At 55.6% G+C, this 23,822-nt stretch overlaps 1 protein-coding gene across 8 annotated transcripts in view; it reads left to right on the top strand.

Annotated features, from left to right (window-relative positions):
• CFAP46 (cilia and flagella associated protein 46) overlaps positions 1 to 23,822 on the top strand; it is a 96,722-nt gene that overhangs the window by 60,465 nt on the left and 12,435 nt on the right. For 2 of the 8 annotated variants that reach the window (XM_025467716.3, XM_025467723.3), the window contains exons 35-49: positions 326 to 472; positions 2,276 to 2,476; positions 2,563 to 2,669; positions 3,892 to 4,068; positions 5,149 to 5,284; positions 11,699 to 11,887; positions 12,556 to 12,744; positions 14,249 to 14,383; positions 14,458 to 14,637; positions 15,073 to 15,243; positions 20,887 to 20,984; positions 21,398 to 21,474; positions 21,962 to 22,092; positions 22,472 to 22,593; positions 23,521 to 23,600. In XM_025467716.3, coding sequence (XP_025323501.3) covers positions 326 to 472; positions 2,276 to 2,476; positions 2,563 to 2,669; positions 3,892 to 4,068; positions 5,149 to 5,284; positions 11,699 to 11,887; positions 12,556 to 12,744; positions 14,249 to 14,383; positions 14,458 to 14,637; positions 15,073 to 15,243; positions 20,887 to 20,984; positions 21,398 to 21,474; positions 21,962 to 22,092; positions 22,472 to 22,593; positions 23,521 to 23,600 — 2,140 coding nt within the window. Of the gene's footprint in view, positions 1 to 325; positions 473 to 2,275; positions 2,477 to 2,562; positions 2,670 to 3,891; positions 4,069 to 5,148; positions 5,285 to 11,698; positions 11,888 to 12,555; positions 12,745 to 14,248; positions 14,384 to 14,424; positions 14,638 to 15,072; positions 15,244 to 20,886; positions 20,985 to 21,397; positions 21,475 to 21,961; positions 22,362 to 22,471; positions 22,594 to 23,520; positions 23,601 to 23,822 lie in introns of those variants that run through there. The other 6 variants (XM_025467717.3, XM_025467721.3, XM_025467718.3 and 3 more) reach the window with 6 other exon arrangements.

The following is a 23,822-nucleotide window of genomic DNA, read 5'->3' as shown; positions in this document are numbered from 1 at the left end:
CTCCCCAGGAAGGGCAGACCGGCCTGGACCGCAGAGAGTGGAGGCTCTCCCCTCCACACAGCGGCTCCCCCTGTGTGGGCTCGCCCACGAAGGAAAGTAGCCATGCCAGCCACTTGTCCCAGATGGGAGCACCACATCTGGGACTCCATTTGTGAGCCCCCAGCGTCCACCACTTGGGAGATGCGGTGGGAACAGGCCAAGGGGCCCAGGGACACCTCCCGGGCTGGGCCGGGTGCCACCCGGTACCTGAGAACACGGGGCACGGGCGGGAGCTGGGGCGGCAAGGACCGGCCGCCAGTGTGGACACGCCTGCCCTGCCTCACAGATCCTGCAGATCAACGGAGAGACTGGGAAGGGCCTGGAAGGGACCTCCTTTCCCGAGCTGTGGACCCTCAAAGCAGAGGTGCTGCTGGAGATGGACCTGTACCAGCCCGCGAGGCTGCTGCTGGCAGAGGCCTACCTGGCCTTCCAGGTGAGGGGCCGCCCCCGGCCGCCCAAAGCAGCATCCCCGGCTGCTCTCTGGGGCTCGGGCTGTCTGCTCCGAAGCTGGCCAGCCTCTTGCCATTCTGGAACATCCGTGTTAGACTTGGATCCAAGTCTCTGCCCTTTGCCCAGCATTTCTCTGGTTTTTGTTCACTCTTTATTGAGAGTTTGCTGAAGTCTCTACTTCCTACGGCTGCTGTGGGCCTGATTCCACGGCCTCTTTCTCTTGGACGGTGGGGCTCCCAGTGGGCGGCTGCGCTGTTTCCTGATGTCGTGTGTGGAGGCTGAGAGCCTGGAGGGCCCGGGGGCAGCTTCATCCTTAGCGCCTCCCTGGGGCCTCGTGGAAGCCCGGGCTTCTTTGACCCCTCAGGCCTGCATTGCAGCCTGGCTCTTGGGATCCTAGCTCACTCCTTAGCCCCCTGCGACTCCCGTCTGCTGAGCGTCTTGGGCCCGCTCCACCCTGAGCACAGCTCTTCGGCCCTCCTGCGCCCCCGGTGACTGGCCCTCTGATGCCAGCTCCTCCCCAGCTGCTGTTGCTTTTCTCCTGGGCTCTGTCCCCCCGGGCATGGATGCCCACGTGCGCATCCCTCCTCGCAGAGGTTGTGATTCTCTGGCGCCTGCAGACAAGTGATTCTAACTGTGTCCACCTCCAAGAACTGCATTCCCTGGTGGGCGAGGCAAAGTTAAACGGGCCCAGACAGGCTGTCACTTGTTTTGAAGGACTCCAGAGAGTGAGACGTTCCTAATAAAAACAGAAATCAAGGCCGTGGGAGGTAGAGGTGGTGGGCTGGGTGCTCAGGCGTGTGGGTCTTGGCCAGCCAGCCAGCCGTGTGCAGGCCTGGCAGTGAGACAGGCGGGCAGACTGCGGAGGGAGCGAGGCTGGGGAGGAAGAGTCTCAGAGGCCGCACGCTGCCCTGCCGGACGTCAGACAGGTCCTGGGGCAGAGTCAGTCCCCACAGGGTGGCTGGGCCACCTTTGCTTCCTCCAGACAGCACACTGCCCCTCCTGGCCTTCTAGCATGTGTCCCACACACATGGATGGTGCTTGGCCCACGCCCTGGACCACCCACACCATGGCCACATCTCCATGGGGGACATGGAGCCAGAGCCTGGTGGACAAGCGCCTGCTTCCACCCACAGTAGCCCGCAGTCTGCCTCTTTGCTGCAGAGGTGTCCACCTGCCAGCCCGCCCACCTACCATGTGCACTTTGCTCTCCTCGTCTCCAGCCTGCATTTGCCTTCCAGGGCCCTGGCTCCAGGCCCCTGGGGCCTCCACTTGGGTCTCTTTGGGCTGCATACTAGCTGCTGTGTCTGGAGCCGGCCGCCTTGGACTCTTGCTCTTCCCGCCTGAGCACCCTGTGTCCTCCTGCTGGGGTGTGGTTCAGAGGCCAACAGCACCCCCACCCCACGCCCAGGCCACCTGCAACTGTATGCAACGGATGGGGGATGAGACAGCCCTGGCTGGCTAGGGTGCGAGTCTGTTTGCCGGCCCCGGAACCCTGCTGCCTTCAGCCAGCATCTGGACAGGGGCTCCTGGGAGGGCGCTGGGGACTGCCACTAAGGGGAGGGGGCTTTCCAGGGCCCTGAGCACCGTTGAGAACCCTGAGGAGGTTTCAGCACATGCACAGGCCTCAAGCCCACCCACTCTGTGCCCTGAGGGCACGTAGGGGGCCTCCTTCAGAGGTGAGGGAGCAGCCCAGTGGACACCGTGGGGGCAGGCCTGGTGCCCGGAGCTGCCTCGCTCTGTTTCTTCCCGCTTCCCCATCCCCTCTCTGTATACAAATATTTTTTAGGAGCTTGATGATCCTTGTGCAGAAGCAAAATGCCTGCACCTTCTAGCACAGCTAGCAAACAAGGAAAAAAACTATGGACAAGCGAAGGAGATGGTGGAGCAGGCCCAGCGCCTGGGGGGCAGTGAGGACTTCTGGTACAGCTCAGCCCTGACTCTGGCAGACGCGCTCCTGTCCATGGAGGGTGAAGGCCGAGAGGCGGTAGTACGGACGCCCTGGGGCCCTGGGGGGCGGTGGCTGGGCCCCACGGCCAGAGCAACACGCAGATGTCAGCGCTGCGTCACCCTCAGGTCTGCCAGTTGTTTCAAAGACTCATGGATGCCTTCAGGGCCCTGCAGAGGGAAAGACCCAACCGAACACCCGTCTTGGAATTTATGATCACAGACCTAGAAGCCAGGTAGTTCTTTGTAAGAAAAACTGTTAATTCACATGAAAAGTCACGGTCGGCTTTATTCTTTATGCCGTGTTTCAAACCTGTGAGGCGCCGAGAATCATACCCGGAGAGCCATCGGCCCGCGCCCCAACCCCGCTGAGCCGCTCCGAAGCGGGGCCTTCCACCCGGGGACCCCCTGCCTGCCACACGCGGCTCCGGGCGGGGAGCCTGGGGAGGTTTCCAGAGCCTGACCTTCGGCCTTCTGGCTCCTGGGGGACGTGTCTCTTCCTTTCCAGGGATGCAGGTGGCTTGTGTTGTTCCTAAATTCGTGTCCCCAGGTGTGCGTAGGTGTCCTGCAGACACGGGGGCGCAGGCGCAGGCGTGGGGTGGTCTGGCCGCGGGGTGCCCTCCGGCCCCCCTGCCAGCGTGGAGCTCTGAGGGGGAAGACCCTGGGGTCTGTCCTGCTCCTTCTTCACCTCTGCTCCGGCTGCTGGGGGCCTGCGGCCTGTCTGGGCAGGCGGGCGGCAGGTGCCCGGGGGCAGAGCTGAAGGGCAGCGCTCTGGTCTCTCAGATTTGCAGCTTATTTCTGAGCCATCTTTCTGGTAATTTGTATTCTTCTAGAAAACTGTTTCCTCTGGGTTTTGGGTTGTGTTGCTGTGTGTGTCTGGGCTCTTGTCCCGGAACTTCACAGAGTCTTTGTCATAAGGCCGTCCCCTGCCTCGTACCCCGTGCCCTGGCTCTCCTCCTACCTCAGAGCTGGACCCCACCCTTCAACGACTGTAACAGAGAGGCAGCCTGTCCTATCTCGACCAGAGCAACGGAGGCTTGTCTGACTTTGGTTTTCCTCATTTTTGGTTGTCTTTGCTAAGTTCTTGGCTCTGTATCTGGGAGGGGCTGCCCGTGACTCTCCGTGGCCGTCCATGCCTGTTCCCCTTCCCCTCTTCCCGCTCCTACTGCAGACGCTGGGACACCCCCGGCAGCACCCCACCGTTGCATGTGTGAAGCCTGTCCCTTCCGCGTGGGTTTCCTTTTCTGCCCCTGAGTCATAGGACAGAGGTTTTGAATTTCCCGAAGCAGGTGATGCCGGGGTGGGGGCTGCTACTTTCCAACTCAATCACGTTGCGGGGGAAGCATGTGGCCTGGGTGGTTTCTGGCCTGTGGGGGGTGTGCTCAGGTGTTTCCTCTGGCGTCGGGTGATGCTGCCCAGACTGCAGTCACTGCACGGGATGGTCCGTGTCCCCTGCAGGTGCGTGAGCCTCCAGATCAGGGCTGCTCAGGAGCTAGTCAGTGGAGAACCTCCCGAAGGCTTGTTTCGACTGAGCGAAATGGATGATCGCTTGATGGAGATTGAGAAAAAGTTGATCACCTGGGGCTGCCCACAGAATTGTGTGAATATAAAACTAGAGCGCGCAAAGATAAAGAGGTGAGCAGCCCTGCTGTGGGCCCTCCCAGGCGACGGAGGGGCTGGCCCTCTGAGCACAGTCAGGGCCAGCCTGTCACTCGTTCAGTGACCGTCACCGTGCCCAAGCCCTGCATGCGGCTCCCCCAGGCTGCACCAGCCCTTCCCCCTCTTGCCCCTCTTTGCCCCCACCTCCTGCCCCATGTCCTGACCCCATGCCCAGCTCTCCTAGGTCAAGCCCCCATTGGGCCCCATTGTCGTGCAACAGAACCTCCTCCTCCTGGCCCTGACCCTGTGGCCGCCCGCACTTCCCTCCAGGGCAGCAGCACAGGGGGGTGTCCTCACTCTCGTGCCGTCTACTCAGCATCCCATGGGCTCCGTCTCTGCAAACACACGGACATACCCCCACAGCGCTCACACAGTGGTCACATTTGTGCCAACACAGGCCACGCCCACATGTGCACATTACCCATGAGCACTCACAGGTGTTCACATACATGCACCTGCTCACACTGGCTCCAGGTCTGTCAGCCTCCCTTGTGCTACCTCTCAGAGTCCCCACTGTCATCGAGGGCAAGGGCTGGCCCAGAGGCAGAGGAACGAGGCCAGGCCTCAGGAACCGCCCTCCCTCTCTCACCTGCCCTCCATCCCTCTGGCCCCAGGCCACCCATGTGCTTGGTGGACACGCAGACATTTCGAAGCAAAGCAGGCCAATCCTGTGTAAGGTCTTAAAAACAGCCTTTGGGAGGGAAAAGAAACCTGGACACTTGGGGAATATAACCTTGATCCTATTACAGTGAAATTGATATATGACATCATAGAACTTTTAGAAATGCAGAAAAGCACAAATAGGAAAACAAGGTGGTTAAATCAGCACAGTTAATGTTGTGGTATTGGTTCACTGGTTCTGTCAGGCATAGATTTAATTTTACTGTGCTAAGATATAGTAACAATATCTTTACATATAAAACATCAGAAAGCTTGAAGTACAAATAAAAATACCATATGATTATTTAAAAATTACATATACTCTGCGTTTTGTTAATACTGTTGGCATAATGCTTGAAATTTTTATTCTAAATTCCACTCTTCCGTCTTACAAAGATTATGTGCCCAAAATGAGAAAGATGAAGAGCAAAAAATGGCGTACCACCTGGAAGCCCATGACTTGGTCCAGACAGCCGTGGCTGAGGCTGAGGAGCTGTTCCGCCACGTGCGGGGCTTACTGTCCGTGCAGGAGGTGAGTCTGTCCTGGGTCCCTCCCTGCAGCCCAGAGCACCCCCGTGGCACACACAGACATGCCCCGCACTTGCCCTAAACAAGCTGCCGGCTCCCACTTCTGGCTGAGGTGCAGTAACAGTGACAAGATTTGCTCTCCCTTCCAAAATAACCAAAAAGTAGACAAAAATGTGGCACAGATTTTCAACACACTATATGTCAGCATGGGCACCGTCAACCCCGAGCAGACGGCCCCACCCATGTCCACACTCACCACAGCTGCAGGGGCCCAATGGGTCAGTGCAGTGCCACTTGGAGCAGCACCTGCTCCCACTGGCCAGACTGGACAACCTCATGACCCAGAGCACGGCACAGAGCAGAGGGAAGGTCTTGTCTCGATCCGGGATAAGCTGCCCTGATGAGACCTGCCCCAGAACTGCCTGAAGAGTCATAGACCTGAGAGGACTACAGTGTCTGCATATGGTGGTCCCAGAGCAAAAGTGAAAGTAGGAGCATGAATGTCCATCTGCCAAAAAAACAAGTTGCATGATGTCTGGCAACCAATGAAAAATCATCACGCCGAAATCCCAATCGAAAATTGCATCCAAAATTACCATGCCAAAAAGAGGGGAAAACATAGCTTATAACATGTGGAATAATCCATGAAGACCAGCTGAGAATCGGCACAGATACCAGAATACAACAACAGGGGTGTTAAAAGCTACTACTGACCGCATTCTGTATGCTCAGAAAGCTAAGTAGAGACATTGAAGGTGTAAAAAGAGCAAGAATGAACTTTTAGGGGCAAAAACCACAATGTGTGTGATGAAGCGTGCATGGCGTAGATACACGGCAGAGACTGCAGCTGGTCAGAGGACCTGAAAATGGGGGAGAAACCAGTAGTGGTGGACGAGGAGGAAAGAGAACGGAAGCTGACATCACCAGAACACCAGTTAGCATGTCCCGAGCACGGGTACGTGTGCAATAACTGGAATCTTGCAAGAAGAGGAGGAATAAGAGTGGACATTAAATATTTGAGGAAATAATGGCTGAAACTTCCAAATTTAATAAAAAGAACCATAAACCCACAGATCCAAGAAGCTCAATAACTATGAAGAGCACTGAAGTGATGCTAAGGCATGTCATAACCCAACTGCTTACAACTGGTGATTAGAAGATTTCCTTAAGATCAGGCAGGTGGAAGAGCATATTTTATGTACAGAGCAGCAGAGATCAGGTGACAGCAGAAACCAGAAGCAGTAGGATTCAGGAGACAGCGAAGCACAGATTCAGATACAGCAAAGTATCTGTAAGGTACTAGGAGAAAGAACTGCTGATCTGTACCCAGCACGAACATCTTTCCAAAATTAAGGTGAAATAAAGATTTTCCCCCCAACATTCAAGAGCTAAGAGAACACATCAGCAGCAGACACACAACAGGAACAAGCAAAGTGGTCTTGGAGGCAGAAGGAAAATGATACCAAATGGAAATATGACCTGTACAAGTGAATGAAGGGCGTTGACAGGGTGAGCTACCTGGCAAAACCTACAAAGATTTTCTCTTATTATTTAAATCTCTCTAAAAGATAGCTGGCTTTTCAAGCAAAAATAATAACAACGTAGCATCAGGTTTATAACGCTTGTAAAAGATGAGGTGTATGACAACAATAGTGTGAAGGATTTTTGTGCTCTATGTGAAGTGTTAAAATACACCACAAACCGTGAAGCAATTATGAAAATTGCAGAACAAAGAGGTATACCTCATAAGCCAAGAAGGGAGAGGAAAGGAAATCCAAAAAAAAAATCATTCACTTGTTCCTCAAGAAAGCAGAAAAGGGGAAAAGAGAATAAAGAACCAGTGGAACATAGAGAAAACAAACAGCAGGATGATGCCCTCAAACCAAGTCATATCAGCAATCACGGTAAATCAGAATGGTCTGAACGGCCAAGTAAATGACAGACTTGTCAGACCGTATGAAGAAGCAAAACCCAACTATGTGCTACAACTGTGTGCCTGCAGGACAGCCACTTTAAATATAAAGACATGAATAAACTCAAAAAGGTGGGGAAAGATAAACATGCTGACCTTCATCAAAAGAAAGCTGGGGTGGCTACGTTCATTCACATCGGGCAAAGCAGGCTTCAGAGAAGGAGCATCACCAGGGACAGAGGAGTTCATTTCACAATGTAATGGGATCGACTAACCAAGAAGACATAATGTTCTCAATGTCTAACGGCCCAACAGCAGATTTTCAAAATGAAGTAAAAGCTTGTCACATCCAATGGAATAAACAAATCTACAATTACAGCCAGAGATTTCAATATTAATATTAATAGAACAAGGAGGCATAAAGCAAGCAAAGAACTAGAAGATTTGAACACTACCACCAACCAATCTATACAGCACTCCACCCAGCAATAGCAGAATCACATTCTTTTTGTTTTGTGTGCACACAAGACATTCTCCACAATAGACCGTACTCTGGATCATAAACATAAAACGATTCTCAATAAATACAAGCAGATTTAAGGGAAAAAATATATTTGTAAACCAAGACCACAATGCAATTAAAGTAGAAATCAAAAAGCAGCATAAAAGATAGAACAGTTAAGTCCATAGACAGAAAGCTGGTTAGTGGTTGTGGGGGAGGGGGCCGGAGAGGGACATAAGACATGGGGGATGGGGTTTCCCATTGCAATGATGAGACATCTTGGAGGTAGGTGGGGTGGTGCTGCACAAAGTTGTGAATGCACTAAGTACCACTGAATTGTACACTTTAAAACGGTTAATTTTATGTTATATGAGTTTTACCTCAATTAAAAAACAAAACAAAACCAGAAAGCTATGGGTGAAATACCCAAATATGTGGAAAGTAAATAGCATCCATCAAAATAACTATGAGCCAGAGAACAAATCAAAAGGGAAAGTATTTCTGAACTGAAGGGAGAAAAAAATACATGTCACTTTTTAAGATGTCTCTAATTGTAATGCTCAGGGGGAAACTTATAACACTAAATAACCATATGACAAAAGAAAAAAGATCCCAAACTAGTGAACTTAGCCTTCACTCTAATAAAGTAGAAGAAGAGCAAACTCCAAATAAGCAGAAGAAAGGAAATTAAAGATCAGAGTAGAAATCAGTGAAATAGGAAACATAAAAATAAAAGGTAAAATCAGTAAAACCACAAGTTGTTATTTGAGATGAATAAATGCATACACTTTGTCCAGACTGATCAGAAAAAAAAAGAGAGGACCTAAATAATCAATATCTGAAACAAGAGATGTAACATCACCACTGAACCTACGTGTATTTAAAAAGATACTAAGGGAATATTCTGAACAGTTTTATGATGATATAGAACAATTCCCTGAAAGACACAAACAACCAAAACTCACTCAAAAAGAAATAAATCACCTGAGTAGCCCTCCATCTGTTAAAGAAATGGAATTTATAAAGTCTTTCCACAAAGAAAACATCAGATCGAGGTAGTTTTACTGGTGAGTCCTAGCAAGCATTTAAGGGAAGCATAATATCAATTCAACACAAAGTCTTCTAGAAAATTGAGAAGGAGGGAACACATCCCTACTCTGTAAGGCTAGTATGACCCTGATACCAAAACAAAAATTACAGATCATTATTCTTCAAGAGCACAGATGCAAAAGTTGTAAACAAAATTTTAGCAAATTAATATACGTAATATGTAAGAAGGATAATACATCATTGCCAAGTTGGGGCTATCCTGGGTTTGTTTAACGTTCAAAAGTCAATTTGGTTCACCGTATTTTTTTAAAGATTTTATTTATTTATTCATGATAGAGAGAGAGAGAGAGAGAGAGAGAGACAGGCAGAGGGACAAGCAGGCTCCATGCCAGGAGCCCAACATGGGACTCAATCCCGGGACTCCAGGATCGTGCCCTGGGCCAAAGGCAGGTGCCAAACCACTGAGCCACCCAGGGATCCCATGGTTCACTGTATTTTTTAAAAAATTAAAAAACCCATACCATAACCTCAGTTGACAAAACCCAACACTCATCCCTGATGGAAAAAAAAGACTCTTAGCAAACTATTAATAGAAGGGATGTTCCTCAAGCTGATACAGGGCATCTGTGAAAACACTAGGGCTCATGTCACACTTAGTCATGAAAGCAAAGCACTAAGGTGGCAGCGTGCCTTCTCCCCACCTTCATTCAGAATTATACTTGAGTTGTAGCCAGCTCAATAGGTAAGAGAAAGAAATTAAAAGGAAGTAAAATTAAAAAAAAAAATAAAAAAAAAATAAAAGGAAGTAAAATTATCTTTGTTTACAGATGACATGATCATCTGTATAGAAAATGTCATGCAGGGGCACCTGGATGGCACCTTGGTTAAGTGTCTAACTCTTGATTTCAGCTCAGGTCATGATCTCAGGGTGCTGAGATTGAGTCCCATGCCGGGCTCCACACTGGATGAGGAGGCTACTCAAGGTTCTCTCTACCTCTTCCATTGCCCCTCCCCTGCCTGCTTGCATGCTTGAGCGCTCTCTCTCTCTTAAAAAAAAAAAAAAAAAAGAATCTCCTGCAACCTACAAAAATGGTAATAAATGTACTAAGACTAACAAGTGATTACAGTAAGGCTTCAGGACATGAGAACAATAGGCAAGTATTAATTTTTTATTTCTGTATACTTGCAACAATTGATCAAGTATTAAAAATTCAAAAACAATAGCATTTGACAGCATAAAAATGAAATTTGTCAAAAAAAGTGAAAGCTTACCCCTGAGAACAAGAAAACATCATTGAGAGAAATTGAAGAAAACCTAAATAGATGGAGAGATATACCATGTTCGCGGACCAGAAGACTTGATATTACTAAGATCTCAATACATTTTCTGCAATCCTGACCAAGAAGCTACAGGCTTTTTAATAGAAATTGAAAAAAAAAATATTTTAGAATTCATTTGGAATTGCAAAAGATGTAACATAGCAAACCCAACTTTAAAAAAGAAAAGCTGGGATCCCTGGGTGGTGCAGCGGTTTGGCGCCTGCCTTTGGCCCAGGGCGTGATCCTGGAGACCCGGGATCGAATCCCACGTCGGGCTCCCTGCATGGAGCCTGCTTTTCCCTCTGCCTGTGTCTCTGCCTCTCTCTCTGTGTGTGACTATCATGAATAAATAAATAAAATCTTTAAAAAAAAAAAAAAGAAAAGCTAAAAAAATAAAATAAATTTAAAAAAAAAAAAGAAAAACTGAGTTGGAGATCAAACACTATCTGATTTTTTAAAAGACTTATTATAAAATGACAGGAATCAAAACTGTGGTTTTAGTGTAAAAATAAGCTGAGCAGATCTTGGAACGTAACAGAGAATCCAGAAATAGACACACAGACCGGCAGAAGATTGCTTTTCTACCAAAGAGCAAAGGTAATTCAGTGAAGAAAGGCTACTCTTCAAAACTGATGCTGGAGCAACTGACATCCACACCCAAACCACAGACTGCAGTTCATCCCTCACACCAGACGGAAGATTGACCCCAAGTGGATCATAGACCTGAAGGTAAGAGCTGAAACTGTATTTCTAGAGGAAAACACCTTTGGGACCTTGGATTCAGTGAAGACTCCTTACATACGACAACAAAAACACGATCCACGAGAGAATAATAAATGGATAAACTGGAGTCTGCTCTTCAAAAGACACTATTCAGGGGATGAAAAGACAAGGCGCACGCTGCGGGGGGGAACATATTTGCAAACCATGTAACTGACAAGGTCTTGTATTCAGAATATAGAACACTCTTAAAATTAAAAAAAAAACATAAAAAGTAGGCAAACAGTTGAGCAGACATTTCTCTAAGAAAATAGGTGGATGGTAAATAATTACACGAAGGGATGAGTCAGGGAAACCACCAGACATCTATTCAAGTGGCTACAATTGAAAAGACCAAGCAAGCAAGCAAACGTTAGCAAGGACGTGGGGGGGACCGAGCTCTCTTTGTCGTCGTGCGAGGTGTAGCACGGACCACAGCTTGGCAGTTAAACACAGGCCACTGGAGGAGCCAGCTCCCCACTCCTGGGAATTTGCACGGCCACACGGAAGCTCGTGCATGCGTGTTCATGGCCGTTGTGTTTGCAGTAGCCCCCAGCGTTGAGTGGATAAGTGCACTGGGGCCCACCTGTACGACAGGTACTCCTGGTCAGTGGAAGGGTGTGAGCACAGGCAGCACCACGGATGGGTCTGGAGTAATTAATTATGCGAGTGGCAGAGGCCAGAGTGTGCACGTGCCGTGTGACCCCCTGGTACAAAACCCTGGAAACTGCAAACCAGCTCGTGGTGCAGGAGTGTGGCCCCGGGCTGCTCGGGAGGGAGGGGCTGGTTAGAAAGGGCCGTGAGGGCTTGGGGGTGCGGGACACAGGCGTTGTGCTCATCGTGGCGCTCTGACCGTGTGTGTCTGGCACGCCCAGTTGCAGAACATTAACACGCCTCTGATGAGGAAGCTGGCACACCTGCGGCTGCACCTCGCAGAAGTGTCGCTGGACATGCTGCAGCTCATGTGGGCCGAGGCCCTGGCTCGGCAGCTGGAGCAGAGCTCTGTGGACAAGCTGCTGGCCGACTACCTGCAGAGCACGAGGGACTACACCTCCGTAGGCCTGGTAACCGTCCCCAAGACGACGTGGGCCCGTTGCTCCGGTCCGCGGGGCACCGTGCTGGGACGCAGGAGTGGCCAGGAGGATGCGCGGCGCCCAGCTCCTGGGCCGCCAGTGTGTGCTCGCCCCAGCGGCTCCCAGGGCCCTGGGGGCCTTTCCTCAGTCTGACGGCTGCGGAGGGGGGGCTCTCCTGGGGGACGTTCCTCGGTGCATTGCACTCTCTTACCCAGGGTATGCATTTGCTTTGACTTAATTATGTCAGCATGTTAAAGAGCTCTACAAAGGTGAATTCATTTTGTTTTTTAAAAAATTGAATTTGCAAAATATTGGAAGGAAACATCCTGCTATTTCAGACATCTTCTTGGATTCCATGTGCCACGAATCAAATTACCTTGATGTAACTATAAATACATCAAAGATAGCCCCAAAATCGAACTCGATACAAGCTAATGTATTTCCCACGAGCCCCGAATAAGATTATCTAAGCAGACTGTTGTGACCTCCCCCAATGCCAAAGGTGCCAAAGGTCAGAGTGCTTGGATGTTGCCACCCCGGGGTGTTAGACCGGGGATCTCAGGGACTGGATGGGTGGGGGGAGGTCCAGAGGGGACAGAGGGTGGGCCTCTGTACTTCCCAAGGCGAGGTGAAGGTGACTAGGCGGTTTGTGTTTGCAGGAATGGTTCACGCTGAAGCGGACCCTGGCGCACGTGGTGCTGGCGCAGCTGGGGAGTCTGCACTCCCTGTGCAGCGGCTGCGTGGAGATCCGCGCTCAGGTCCTGGGCCTGGCCGGGAAGGCCCTCCGCCTGCTGGCCACGCAGGCAGACCCCATGCGCCCCGCCCACTACTGGGAGGAGGGCCCCTTGGTATGTGCCCCTGCTTCTAGCTCACCCACGAGCCCTCCCACTAATCTCGTAAGAGCTGGGACATGAAATAGGCCTCGAATTGTCCCTGCTTAAGAAGGGTGCTGTGACCCGAGAAAGGGAGAAAAGGCTGGAAGTTGTCTGTCCGGTGGGACCAGTGGGTGGGAGAGACACAGACTTCTGGGGACGGGCCCTGGAGAGAGGGGAGTGAGCAAGGGCAGGATGTCCCAGCCCAGATGTGTCCAGCACGTCGTGGCTCCTGGCGTCCCCCCTGCACCTCGGCTGCTCTCCTCCAGGGAGCCTGGGGTCCGCCTGAGTGCTGAGTGCTGAGCCCCCCTCCTCACGTGCAGCAGGGAACCCCGAGCCCTCTTAACGCTCCTCCTCCACCCGCACTGTCTGGTGAAGCCCAGGCACTGGCCGTGTCACACACTCAGGCTTGCTCCCTTCTGCAGAGCCCCCTGCAAGGCTGCCCAGGAGGACTGGTGCTCCCAGGGAGCACCCCCCAGGGAGCACCCCACCCCTCCTAAGGAGCGTGGGTGACAGCCACCACCACCGAGGGCTGTAGGAGCTCCAGGCCGCCATCCGAGATGCCTCTGCAGGTGCCGCTTCTGCCACTGGAAGGCACCCGCCCAAAGGCAAAGTCAGGCCTTTAGGAAGACCCCCAGCCCAAGCGGCTGGGCTCTGTACCCCTGTGTGATTGGCCATCCTGCTGGATTAACTGGATCCCAGGACCCAGGGCTGGACTCACATTTGGGGGAAATGGTGGAGTTTTGGCCTCTCGCTCAGTCTGTTTGTTGAGCACCTGCCCGTGGCTCTGAGTCAGGTGGGCGTGGACCAGAGATGTGGCCTGGGCAGCGCCTCCCCTTGGGGTTGGGTCCTTGTTTATGGAGCCGCACCAAGGATGCTCCCTCGCAGAGGCGCCACCTGGGAAACACGTGCTACATCCTTTGTGACTGGGTGCAGGTGGCTTTCAAGAAGCACGTCCATCAGCCCCGTTCCCCAGCCGGGCTTTGCCTGCTGCTCCCTGTCATGACCCCACAGACCCCGGGGCTCCCCCTTACCCCGAGTTCTTACCTGCTGCCACACACCCCCTGGAGATCCCCCGGCACCCCTAGGTCCTCCTCAGGGTGGCTTGTCCTGCAGTCAGGGAGGCCCAGGTCCCCATGAGGGCTTGTCTGAACATTCGTCCCTGGCACCCGGGGGCGGTGGGCACCTGACTCCTCCTGGTGGCACAATGCTGGCTGGTGCCAGTGCCTGAAGGACTGCTGAGCAAGCACAGAACTGCACTGCTCTGCTTCTCCAGAGCTGCTTCCCCACACAGGCTCACCCGCCAGCCGCCAGCGCTCCTGGGCCAGGCCCCTGCGGGTCAGCCCCATCGGCGACAGGCCTGACCACTGCCCGTAGCACGCCGCACTGAGGGGTCCACAGGGATGCCCCAAGGGCGACCAGCACCCCCGGGCGTGGCCGTGTGGCAGATGCCGGCTGATAAGAGGCTTCTTCTCCATAGGCGGGCACTGAGCTGAGCAGCCTTAGGCGTCTGGAAACCATCACAGAGGACGGGGTGGGCGAGGATCACTGCCGGGACCCGCGGGCCATGAGGGCCAGCCCCGAGGAGCACACCAGGAAGGGCTCGGACCTGCAGGTACGGCCGCGCTCACCTGCCCCGCGATGCCCTGCCCACAGAGCCCACCTGAGCCTGAGCCTTGGCCCCTGCAGAGGAGACTGGTGCTGGCCCAGCGCTACCTGGCCCAGGCCTCCGAGGTGCTGCTGCAGTGCATGCAGGTCGCCCTGGGCAGCTGCCTCCTGGACGTTGCCGCGGCCGCCAGCCTGGAAATGGTGGAGTGCACCGGCACCCTGGACCCCGCCACCACCTGCCAGTTCCTGGCGCTCTCTCAGGTATGGCTCTGCTCTGTGCCCCTGCCTCGAGGCCCAGCTGGGCCTACCTGGGAAGGGGAGTTCCCTGAGCACCCGGCACTCCTCCTGCTGGTGGGCTGGCCAGCCAGGCTATAGGGCAGGTCTCTGCCTTGAGAAAGTGGTGCTCAGCTGGGGAGGGAGCTTCCGCCCTGGAAGAAGTAGGGAAGGCTGTCCCATCCCTCTGAGCCCCCGCCCCTATTACTCACTTCCCGTTGGTTCACCAGGCCTCATGCTCTAGAGCCCAGAAGTGGGCAGGTGCCGGGGGCACAGTGGTGAAGGGCCTGGGGACTGCCGGTGGCCAGGAGAAGCACAGCATCCCAAGTAGCAGCCCCTGCCACCCTCCCGCATGGGCATCCCCCACCCCGCCCAGGCCCAGGGCTGAGCTCAGCCCCGTGGCGCCCTCCTGTGTCTGTTCAGAGCTGCTCGGCTTCAGAGATGATGCGGGATGTCCTGTTCACGGCCACAGCCAACACCAGCAGCTCGCAGCTGGCGGCCCTGATGCAGCTCCAGCACCAGCTGAAGCAGAAGGGGAGGATGTCCACCAGCTTGTTTGCGAGTGTGAAGCAGAGGCTGGCTGTCATTTCCAAGGTGAGCAAGCCCGCGCAGCCTGCCCTGGCCATGCAGCTCTGCAGTGCCACCCCGCTGCCGCCAGCTGATGGCAGCATGCTCCAGCTCGGCCTCTTGCCAGCTGTGTGGTTCTGGGGGTGCCTCTCACCCTCCTGGCCTCCGCTTCCCCGAGGGCCTTGTGGGCTAGCAGCTCACCTGGTTGGTGGCGGGTGGGGCCCGGGCCTGCAGCAGACTGCGGGAGGGGACAGGGCCCCTGAGGGTGTCCTGGGGGGCGCACTTGTTTCAGCCGCAGGAGACCACTGCAGATACCAGCACATCCTCTTTTGCTTGGATGAGCAGGTGTGAATTGGGGGGTTAAAGAAATGGAACTTGATGAACTGCAACAAATCGGGATGACGGGCTAGGGGCACTCGATGCCATTCGTCTGCCTCCCCTGTTGTTTCCGTGCCCACTTGTGTGGGTCTGACCTCGGCCCTTCAGCCGAGGCTTCCCTTCTCCCTCTGATGCTTGGGGCCGCACCGTCGTTTGTGGAGGGGCGTCCAGTGCGCCGTGGGACGTTGAGCCCCATCCATGGCCTCCTCGCAGCAGGTGCTGGCAGCCCCTCCCTAGCTGCGGCAGCCACAAGGTCCCCAGAATCACCCCGGCTGAGAGCCAGCACCTTAACCCCACTGCTGGAAAGTCTGCTCTCCTCCTGAAGAGCAGCACGGCCGTCAGAGGCACAGGGACCAGCAGGCCAGTCCCCCAGGAGAAGCAGCACAGCCAGGCACCGCCCTTGGAGGACACATCCATGTGTGTCCACTGAGGCCGGGGTGGGGGTAACCTACCGCTCACCTCAGAGGACAGTTGAGGGACCAGACACATCAATGCACGTGCAGTGCTGAGGACGGGGCCGGTTGCGGGGAGGGCAGGGGCTCTGTCTGGGGCAGGACGGGATCGGGACGAGGTTGGGCGGGACGGGGTCGGGGCGGAAGGGGGGTCGGGATGAGTGCCGGGCGGCCAACTCCATCATGGGTGCTGTGACGTCTCCTCCTGCTGCTGTTCCAAGGGTCCTTGTGGAGCCCTGCATTGGCCTGGTCAGGGGCACAGAGCAGTCGCAGGCTTGGGTCGGCTGCAGGTGGGGGTGCGGCTGCGGACCACAGCCAGGCCGCCGCGGCAGCCACAGCAGGAGCCGCTGTCCTCGCAAGCCCTGTGACAGCTCCCGGGACGGGAAGCTGTCGGCAGCAGCCTGCCCGCGTCAGTGCCGCCTGCTGGGGCATGCGGCCGCCTGTGGTGACCTGCCTGGGGACTGCAGCGGCGCCCGGGCCCTGGGGAGCTTGCCTGCAGCTGTGGACAGCGGTGAACTCCCTCGTGGTTCTCACAGCACCTGGGAAGTAAGGGCCGTCCTGGGAGGAGGTGGCCTCCAGGACACCGGTTCCGGGAGATGCCACGTGAGGTCTCCCCGGGGGGCACGACACGGCGCAGGGAGCAAGGGTTGGCAGGAGGCGCCCGGCTGCGAAGGGAGGGTGTGGGAGAGGCGGAGCAGAGGCAAACGCCCCGGGAGAGACCCTCCGAAGGCCGTGCACACTGGGCCCGTGTCCAGAGGCCAGGGGAACGTGGCCCGGGGCTGAGGCAGCAGTGACCTGACAGTGGCTTACCGTGTCCCCAAACTCACGAGTCACAGGCTCAGGAACGCCAGCTCCTGCACGCGGGAGGAACACAAGAGCCACGGGCACGTGCGCCCAGCTGCCGCCGCCCAGGATGGGCGCTCCGAGGGCACCTGCGAGCAGCCAGGGGAGACCGCTGCCCACTGTGGCGGCGCAGAGCCCGGGCGAAGGTGCCACCAGGTGGCCGCAGCACCCGACACTAGGAGGAGGGGCAAGACAGAAACACCGGAAGGTAGGAGAGAACCGAGAATACTACAGGGCAAACGCTTAGGTACAAGGAAATAAACTTTGAACGTACAAAATAGTAATTTTAACATCCTGTGGAGTTTAACTTATTTTGTAGAAGTAAAGTGAAAGACGGTGATACAAAAAGCAGGAAGGGTCAGAGCGTACAGCGTGCAGGCTCTGTCCCTGCTAGGGAAGGGTAAAGCTACATTTCTGTGAGATCACAGTAGGCCAAAGTCCCTAGGGTAACCAGTAAAACAACGTGTAACTAAGTTAATAAAAAGGGGGGGAAAAGTAATAGTATTTTATTATCCCAAAGATAGGCAAAAAGAGTGAGGGGAGAGAAATATAAAAACATTATGGTCCCAGTAGGAAAAAAAAAAAGCAGGGTAATAAGAGATAAAAACCCAAATATCTATGTAAGTAAAATAAATGTAAATCGGCCAAATCGTACAAGTCACAGACTAAGATTGTCGGACTGGCTGAAAAGAAAAACAAAATCTAATCATGTGCTGTTTAAAAGAGACCTGCTGCACATACAAGGTCACAGAAATGTTGGGTGGAAAAGATGAGAAATAGTATCCAAGTCATGGAGCTACTCGTCAGATGAAAGCCAGGGGCCCCGCGGGTCGGTCACAGGGATCCCCACCCGAACTCTGTATGTTCAGTGATGTAGCCTCATAGGCACGAAACAGGAGTCACAGGGATAAAAGGGGCCCCGGACAGGCCGGCGTCCAGAGACCCAGTCGGCACGCGGGGCCGTGGGGGAAAGCCCGTCGTGTGCAGACCCGCCGCCGCCGTTCCCGACCGGGACCCGAAGACTCCCAGAGGAGTAGAGTCTGATTCCCTCTGTGTCCTAACCACAAGGCAATTAAATTAGAAGAAGGCCCATAACTGAGAGCTATAATTAATTTGAAATTAAACAGTACCCTTATCATCAGCAATTAGTTAAAGGAGAAATCGGGATGATATTTAGAAAATATTTTAAAGTGACTTACGGAATGAAAATACCACGTGTCAAAACCGACGAGACTTGTCTACAGCAGGCCTTAGAGGAAAAATACAGCCCTGAACACAAGGAGGAAACCTTAAAAACTGTAATCGAGGTTTTGGCCTCTAGAAGCTAGAATAAAAACACCTCTAAGAAAAATAGAAGGTAACAAATAAATACAACAGAATCAAAGGAAAGGAGACAAAATATGGAAGAAGAAACCGACAGTGGTAAAGGGTTCCAAGGGGACTAATAAAGTTGATGAGCATTTAGGAAGGCCCAAAAAGGAAAAAAAAAAGAAAGAAAGAAAGAAGAAGAAAGAAAGAAAGAAAGAAAGAAAGAAAGAAAGAAAGAAAGAAAGAAAGAAAGAAAACCCCAAATTCCACCATCAGTCATACAAAGACATCATGGAGATCATTCAGACTCCAAAAAAACTAAGAAAGGAGTACTGGACGCAGCCACACTGTGGTGGAGTCTGGCCATCTGGGCCTCGCTGCCCTGACCTCCCCGGTGGCCTTGGGAGTCACAGGAAGCCCTCCCGTGGGCCGTCAACCCACAGGTGCAGCAGAAGCCAAATCAGCCTCCCGGCACGCATTTATTTATTTGTTTGTTTTCACCAATTGGCAATCGGAGTCTAAAATTTGTGCAGAAATGCCAACTTGCTATCCGGAACCTGAGGACCCATTTAAAGCAACAGAAGGTAAGGCAGCGTGCTGCTGACACACAGAGAATATACCACCCACAGAAGGGGGCCAACAGCACGGAAGAAATCTCGAACCAGCTGCATCCACACAGCGCCCGCTGCGTGAAGGGTGGCACTGAGGGCCGCGGGGCAGGGTGGTGCAGGGTCCGCCGGGCCTCCCTCCACATCGCAGACCTTACACACGAAGGGGGAAACCGTAACAGCGTTAGGGGAAAACGAGACGGCCCCCTCGTGACCTCGGGTGTGGAGAAAGGGGAGCCCTGGTGAGCTGCTGGCGGCGGGCACACAAGCTGGCGCAGCCACTCTGGAAGACAGCGTGGAGGCTCCTCATAAAGTTAAAAATAGAGCTGCCCTAGGACCCAGCAAACGCAGTCCTGGGTATTTACCCAAGAAATACAAACACACCGATTCAGAGGGATACAGGCCCCCCGATGTTTGTGGCCGCGTTACTACACAATAGCCAAGGTCTGGAAGCTGCCCAAGTGTCCATCAAGTGAGGAATGGACAAAGAAGATGTGGTCCGTGTACACAATGGGATATTACTCATCAAGAAGAATGAGATCTTGCCATTTGCGATGATGTGGATACAGCCAGAGACTATTATGCTAAGTGAAGTCAGTCAGAGAAGGGCAAACACCATACGGTTTCACTCATATGTGGAATTTAAGAAGCAAAATGAGCAAAGGGAAAAAGAGAGAGAGAAACCGAGAAATAGACTGTTAGCCCTAGAGAAGCCGCTGACGGTCAGCAGAGGGGAGGCGGGGGGGTGAAGGTGTGCACTTGAGCTGGGGTGATGCGTGCACGTATTGAATCACGACACTGTGCACCCCAAACGGATATAATGCAGTGTTAACTATTTTGAAATTAAAATAACTTTAAACAGGGCTGCCCGGGTGGCTCAGCGGTTGAGCGTCTGCCTTCAGCCCAGGGTGTGACCCTGGAGACCCGGGATCGAGTCCCACGTCGGGCTCCCTGCATGGAGCCTGCTTCTCCCTCCACCTGTGTCTCTGCCTCTCTCTCTCTATGTCTCTCATGAATAAATAAATAAAATCTTAAAAAAAATAACTTTAAACAAAAAGCAAGCCCCAGAGGAGAGCCTCAGAGCCCACATTCTGTGTATACGAGGGACGAGCTCCCTTCCACAAGAAAAAGACAGGCGCTCCCACAGAGAAAAACAACTACAAGACTGGAATTTTACAGAAGATACCCAGATGGTCCATAAACGTTTTTAATGGCCCTCACCTTCAGCGGTTACCAGGGAAATGCAAAACTTAAAGCTGCGTTCAGCTGCCAGTAGCCCCGCGCCAGAGCGGCGGGACCCGAGCAGGTGCCGCGGGCAGAGTGAGGGCACGAGGGCGGGGCGGGCCTCCCACCTGCGCCCCGGGCCTGCGCCCGCAGAGCTGCTCGCGCGCCTCCAGCAGCTTCCCGGGCAGGGTAGCCAAGGTGGGGCCTGCCCGCGGGGCACAGGCTGGGGCACTCAGGCGCAGGACTCTCCGGGAAGCCTGCCCGGTGCCCTGGGGGCGGGGGGGCTCCGGGCCTGCGGCTCCCCGTGGCAGGCGGTGCGGCCCACTGAGGATTTTCCGCTTTCCGTGTGTCTGCTCCACCCGCACACATGACGCCAGTGCAGCCCCGGTGGGTGCTTGCAAATGTGAAACTGGTTCCTCAGCGACTGGGGGTCTGTGCTGAGGGCCGCGGAGCACCCCCCGGTGGGGTGCGGGCCACGCGCAGCACAGGGGAGGGCGGGGGCGTGAGTGTGTCCACACCCGTGGCGTTCAGGGGACCAGGCAGAGGATGGAGGATGCCATCCTCCAGGGGACCAGGCAGAGGATGGACCAGGCTGGGTGGCTGGAGGACGCTCTGTCTCTTACCTGTTGGGTTCTCAGGCAGGTCAGGTTTGTGTCGCCCGAGGGGCAGCTCCGTGGGTCCGGGTGGACTCCGCATGCGCCCTCTGCCTCCTTGTGGCCTCCACGAGTCCTGGGGGGCCTGGCCCCAGCCCTGCGGTGTAGACGGCCCCCCAGCCCACGCCCTCAGAGCCTCCCGGACTTCTCAGGGGCTGGGCCTGCATCGTGCCCGGTCGGTTGATTCCTGCCTGTCCCACGCAGGCTTGGCAAAATCTCTCGGTCACCGAGCAGCATTTTAACCTCCTGAATGAAATCCCGCCTAACCTTCGGATCCTCATCCTGCACCACTCCCGGGACAGGTAAAGCCCTCCTGCTCCTGCTCTGGGGCCGTTCACCGCCCTGTTAAGAGTGTAGCAGGGTAGCGGGGACGCAGCCTCTATGGGGGGCATGTTGTGCGTGGACCGAAGGCTGGACAGACAGGGGCTGGCAGGGGCTCCCACTGAGATGGGCTGGGGCCAGGCTGTACGGCGGGGGCCTGTGCCTCTGCTGAAGGCCACCTTTACCGTGGCCCGGATGCGCTGGCCTGGCTCGGGAGCTCGCCGCTGATGACTCCCAGATGGGCCCATTTCAACGCTGCGTCTTGACTTGGCCAAGCCATTTATGGGGAGGGGACTCCTGCCGGGTGTATCTGGTTCCCCGAATCATGCATCTCGGGGGCTCCTCTAGGACCCCACGAGCCGGGCTTTGACCCTGCCCTTTGTCCTGCCAACAGGGCCCATCTGTACTGTGCTGCTTATGAGAGACCCAAGTCCATCCCGGCGGCCAAAGGGAAGGTGCTCCAAGTGGGGGGTGAGTCCTGCGAGGTGCTTATCCTGAGCCTGGGGCACGCACCCCGTGGGGCTGCTACAGGCAGGTCCACCCTCCACGCACTTGCTGGGTGGGGTCATTGAGCCTGGGAAGGAGGCAGAGGCATGTGCTTCCGGACCCCTGGCAGCCCCCGGGGCCCCCACTCCCCCTCCTGGAAACACCACCTTCCTGCTCTCCTCAGGCCTCAGGCACATGATTCCACTTAGCATTTCATTTAAAACGAAGGAAGGCTGTAGCACGCACGGGAAGCTCCCATCCGTGTCCCCACTTCTGACGGCCATCGTGAGCGCCCACGGGCGAGCTGTGTCCGTGGCCAGCACCTTCTCACGTGGAGGAGCCCCGTGCCGGTGGCTTGCTCATGCTGTCCCACACTCCCAGCGTTCACGCACGGCCCCACTCTGTCCTCAGCCCCAAAGGGCGGGTCTGTGAGGCCATGGGGCGGGCACAGCAGGGGTGTCGGTCTCCACAGGCTCCTGCAAGGTGGCTCGGGTGGCCGTGAATCCAGCCACCTTCTCCCGCCTGTTGGCCAGCACCCAGCGGTTCCGGGAGCTGACCCAGGCCGAGGTGAACAATGAGGACCTGCTCCCGAGCTCAGGCCCGGTGAGCCCCTGAGCCCAACTTCCGGACTGCTCCCACCGCCAGGCAGGTGGGGTCGGGAGGGACAAGTGTGTCCTCAGCCATGCAGGCCCCAGGCAGTGCTGGACACCTGGACTGGGGGCCCCACAGGGTGGCCAATCGTTGACATCCCTGAGTGAGTCTGGTGCCGATGCCTCCCTGATGCCAGCAGAGAAGCCGATAGGGCAGGGGGTGCCAGGGTGGCCTCTCGGGTGGGGGGCAGGCAACCCCGGCAGGAGCACCGTGTGCGGGCGGGTGGGTGGGCCCCTGGCCCCCAGGCTTTTCTCCCGAAGGGCAGGTTCGAGGGCCCTGCAGGGTCCTTCCACTCTGCTCTGACCGCGGGCTGATGCCTGGGTTGAGCCAGGAGCTGGAAAACGTGCAGCCTGAAAGGGAAGGACACTCTGTGCAGAGCTTCAGTGACGTCCTGGCGTCCATGGAGGAGTACCTGAGGCCGCTGTTCCCCGTGCTCGGCGGCCCCGAGGCCAGGTGCCTGCGGGGGCTGGGGGCGGGGCCACGGAGGGGTGGGCGGGGCCATGGGGCGGGGCCACGGAGGGGTGGGCGGGGCCGCGGGGCGGGGCGGGGTCACGGAGGGGTGGGCACGGAGGGGTGGGCGGGGCCACAGGGAGTGGGGCGGGGCCACTGGGGTGGGCGGGGCCAGGGAGGGGCCAGCGACATCTGCAAGACCCCGTGGGGTGGGTTTCGGGCCCAGAGTCGGCGCTGTCCCGGGGACAGACAGGAGGGTCCCCGTGTCTCCATCCCCAGCAGTGCCCCGAAATGCCGGGGGTAGGCAGGAATATGGGGCCCCGCCTGGGGCCGACGGGGTGGGAGCTCAGCCTGCAGGCCAGCGCTGCGGGACCCCGAATCCCAGGGTGAGCCGGGTGGCTGGCTGTGGGGTGGGGGACACTGTTCCCACCTGGAGGTTCAAGTCTCTGATGCTTCCGTCTGTGCCGAATCAGACGGTGCTGAATTCAAACGGCAAGTGCACAAAGGGCCCTTCACATCCAGAATGCCCGACTCGGGGCGTCTGTCATAGGGGAGAAGCCCTGCTCTGCTGGAAATCCTTTCTGGGGGCTCGTCCCCACCACTCAGGTCCCCTGTGCCCCCAGCCCTTGCAGCACCTGGTGCAGGTACAGGGGAGGAGTGGGGGGCACGGCCCCTGTGATTTGTTCTCAGTAGAGGAAGGCAGAGGGCTTGGCAGTGGGTCAGAGATAATCCAGAGTCCTGGCTGTGCCTGGCTGTGCCCAGTCGTCCCTGGGCCCTGGTACGGGGAGGCGGCCCCAAACCTGAGCTGTGGGAAGTGCCTCGTGGCACTCACCGCCCTGATGTGGAGGCGTCCAGAGCTGTTCTTTCCATTCTTCGTGCACATGATTTTCACTTGTTTTTAAAAACCCGAGGACGTGCTTTGGCTTCCAGGATGCAGGTCCCCACGGCTGTCGCGGATTCTGGGAAGGCAAAGGGCAAAGACAAGGAGAGGAAGGTGTCGCAGGCCCAGGGTGAGTGGGGGCTGGACGGGGCTCTGCTGGGGGGCAGCTGGGCGGGGTGGGGGCCAGGCCTCCCCAGAGGGGTCTGTGCCTGCCCGGCCGCCAGCACAGGGGGACCCAGCGCGCTTGCCCTTCCCCAGAGAGCTGGTGGCCCATGTGCGCGCTGGGGCAGCGGAGACGTGTGGCCCGTCACCCTCCTGGGCACCCCAGATGACCCACGGCCGATGAGCGCAG

This window comes from Canis lupus, chromosome 28 (assembly GCF_003254725.2).
Source record: "Canis lupus dingo isolate Sandy chromosome 28, ASM325472v2, whole genome shotgun sequence".
NCBI classification, from domain to species: Eukaryota; Metazoa; Chordata; class Mammalia; order Carnivora; family Canidae; genus Canis; species Canis lupus.
Note: the sequence above shows the minus strand (reverse complement) of the source record. Positions and strands in the feature narration are given on the sequence as shown.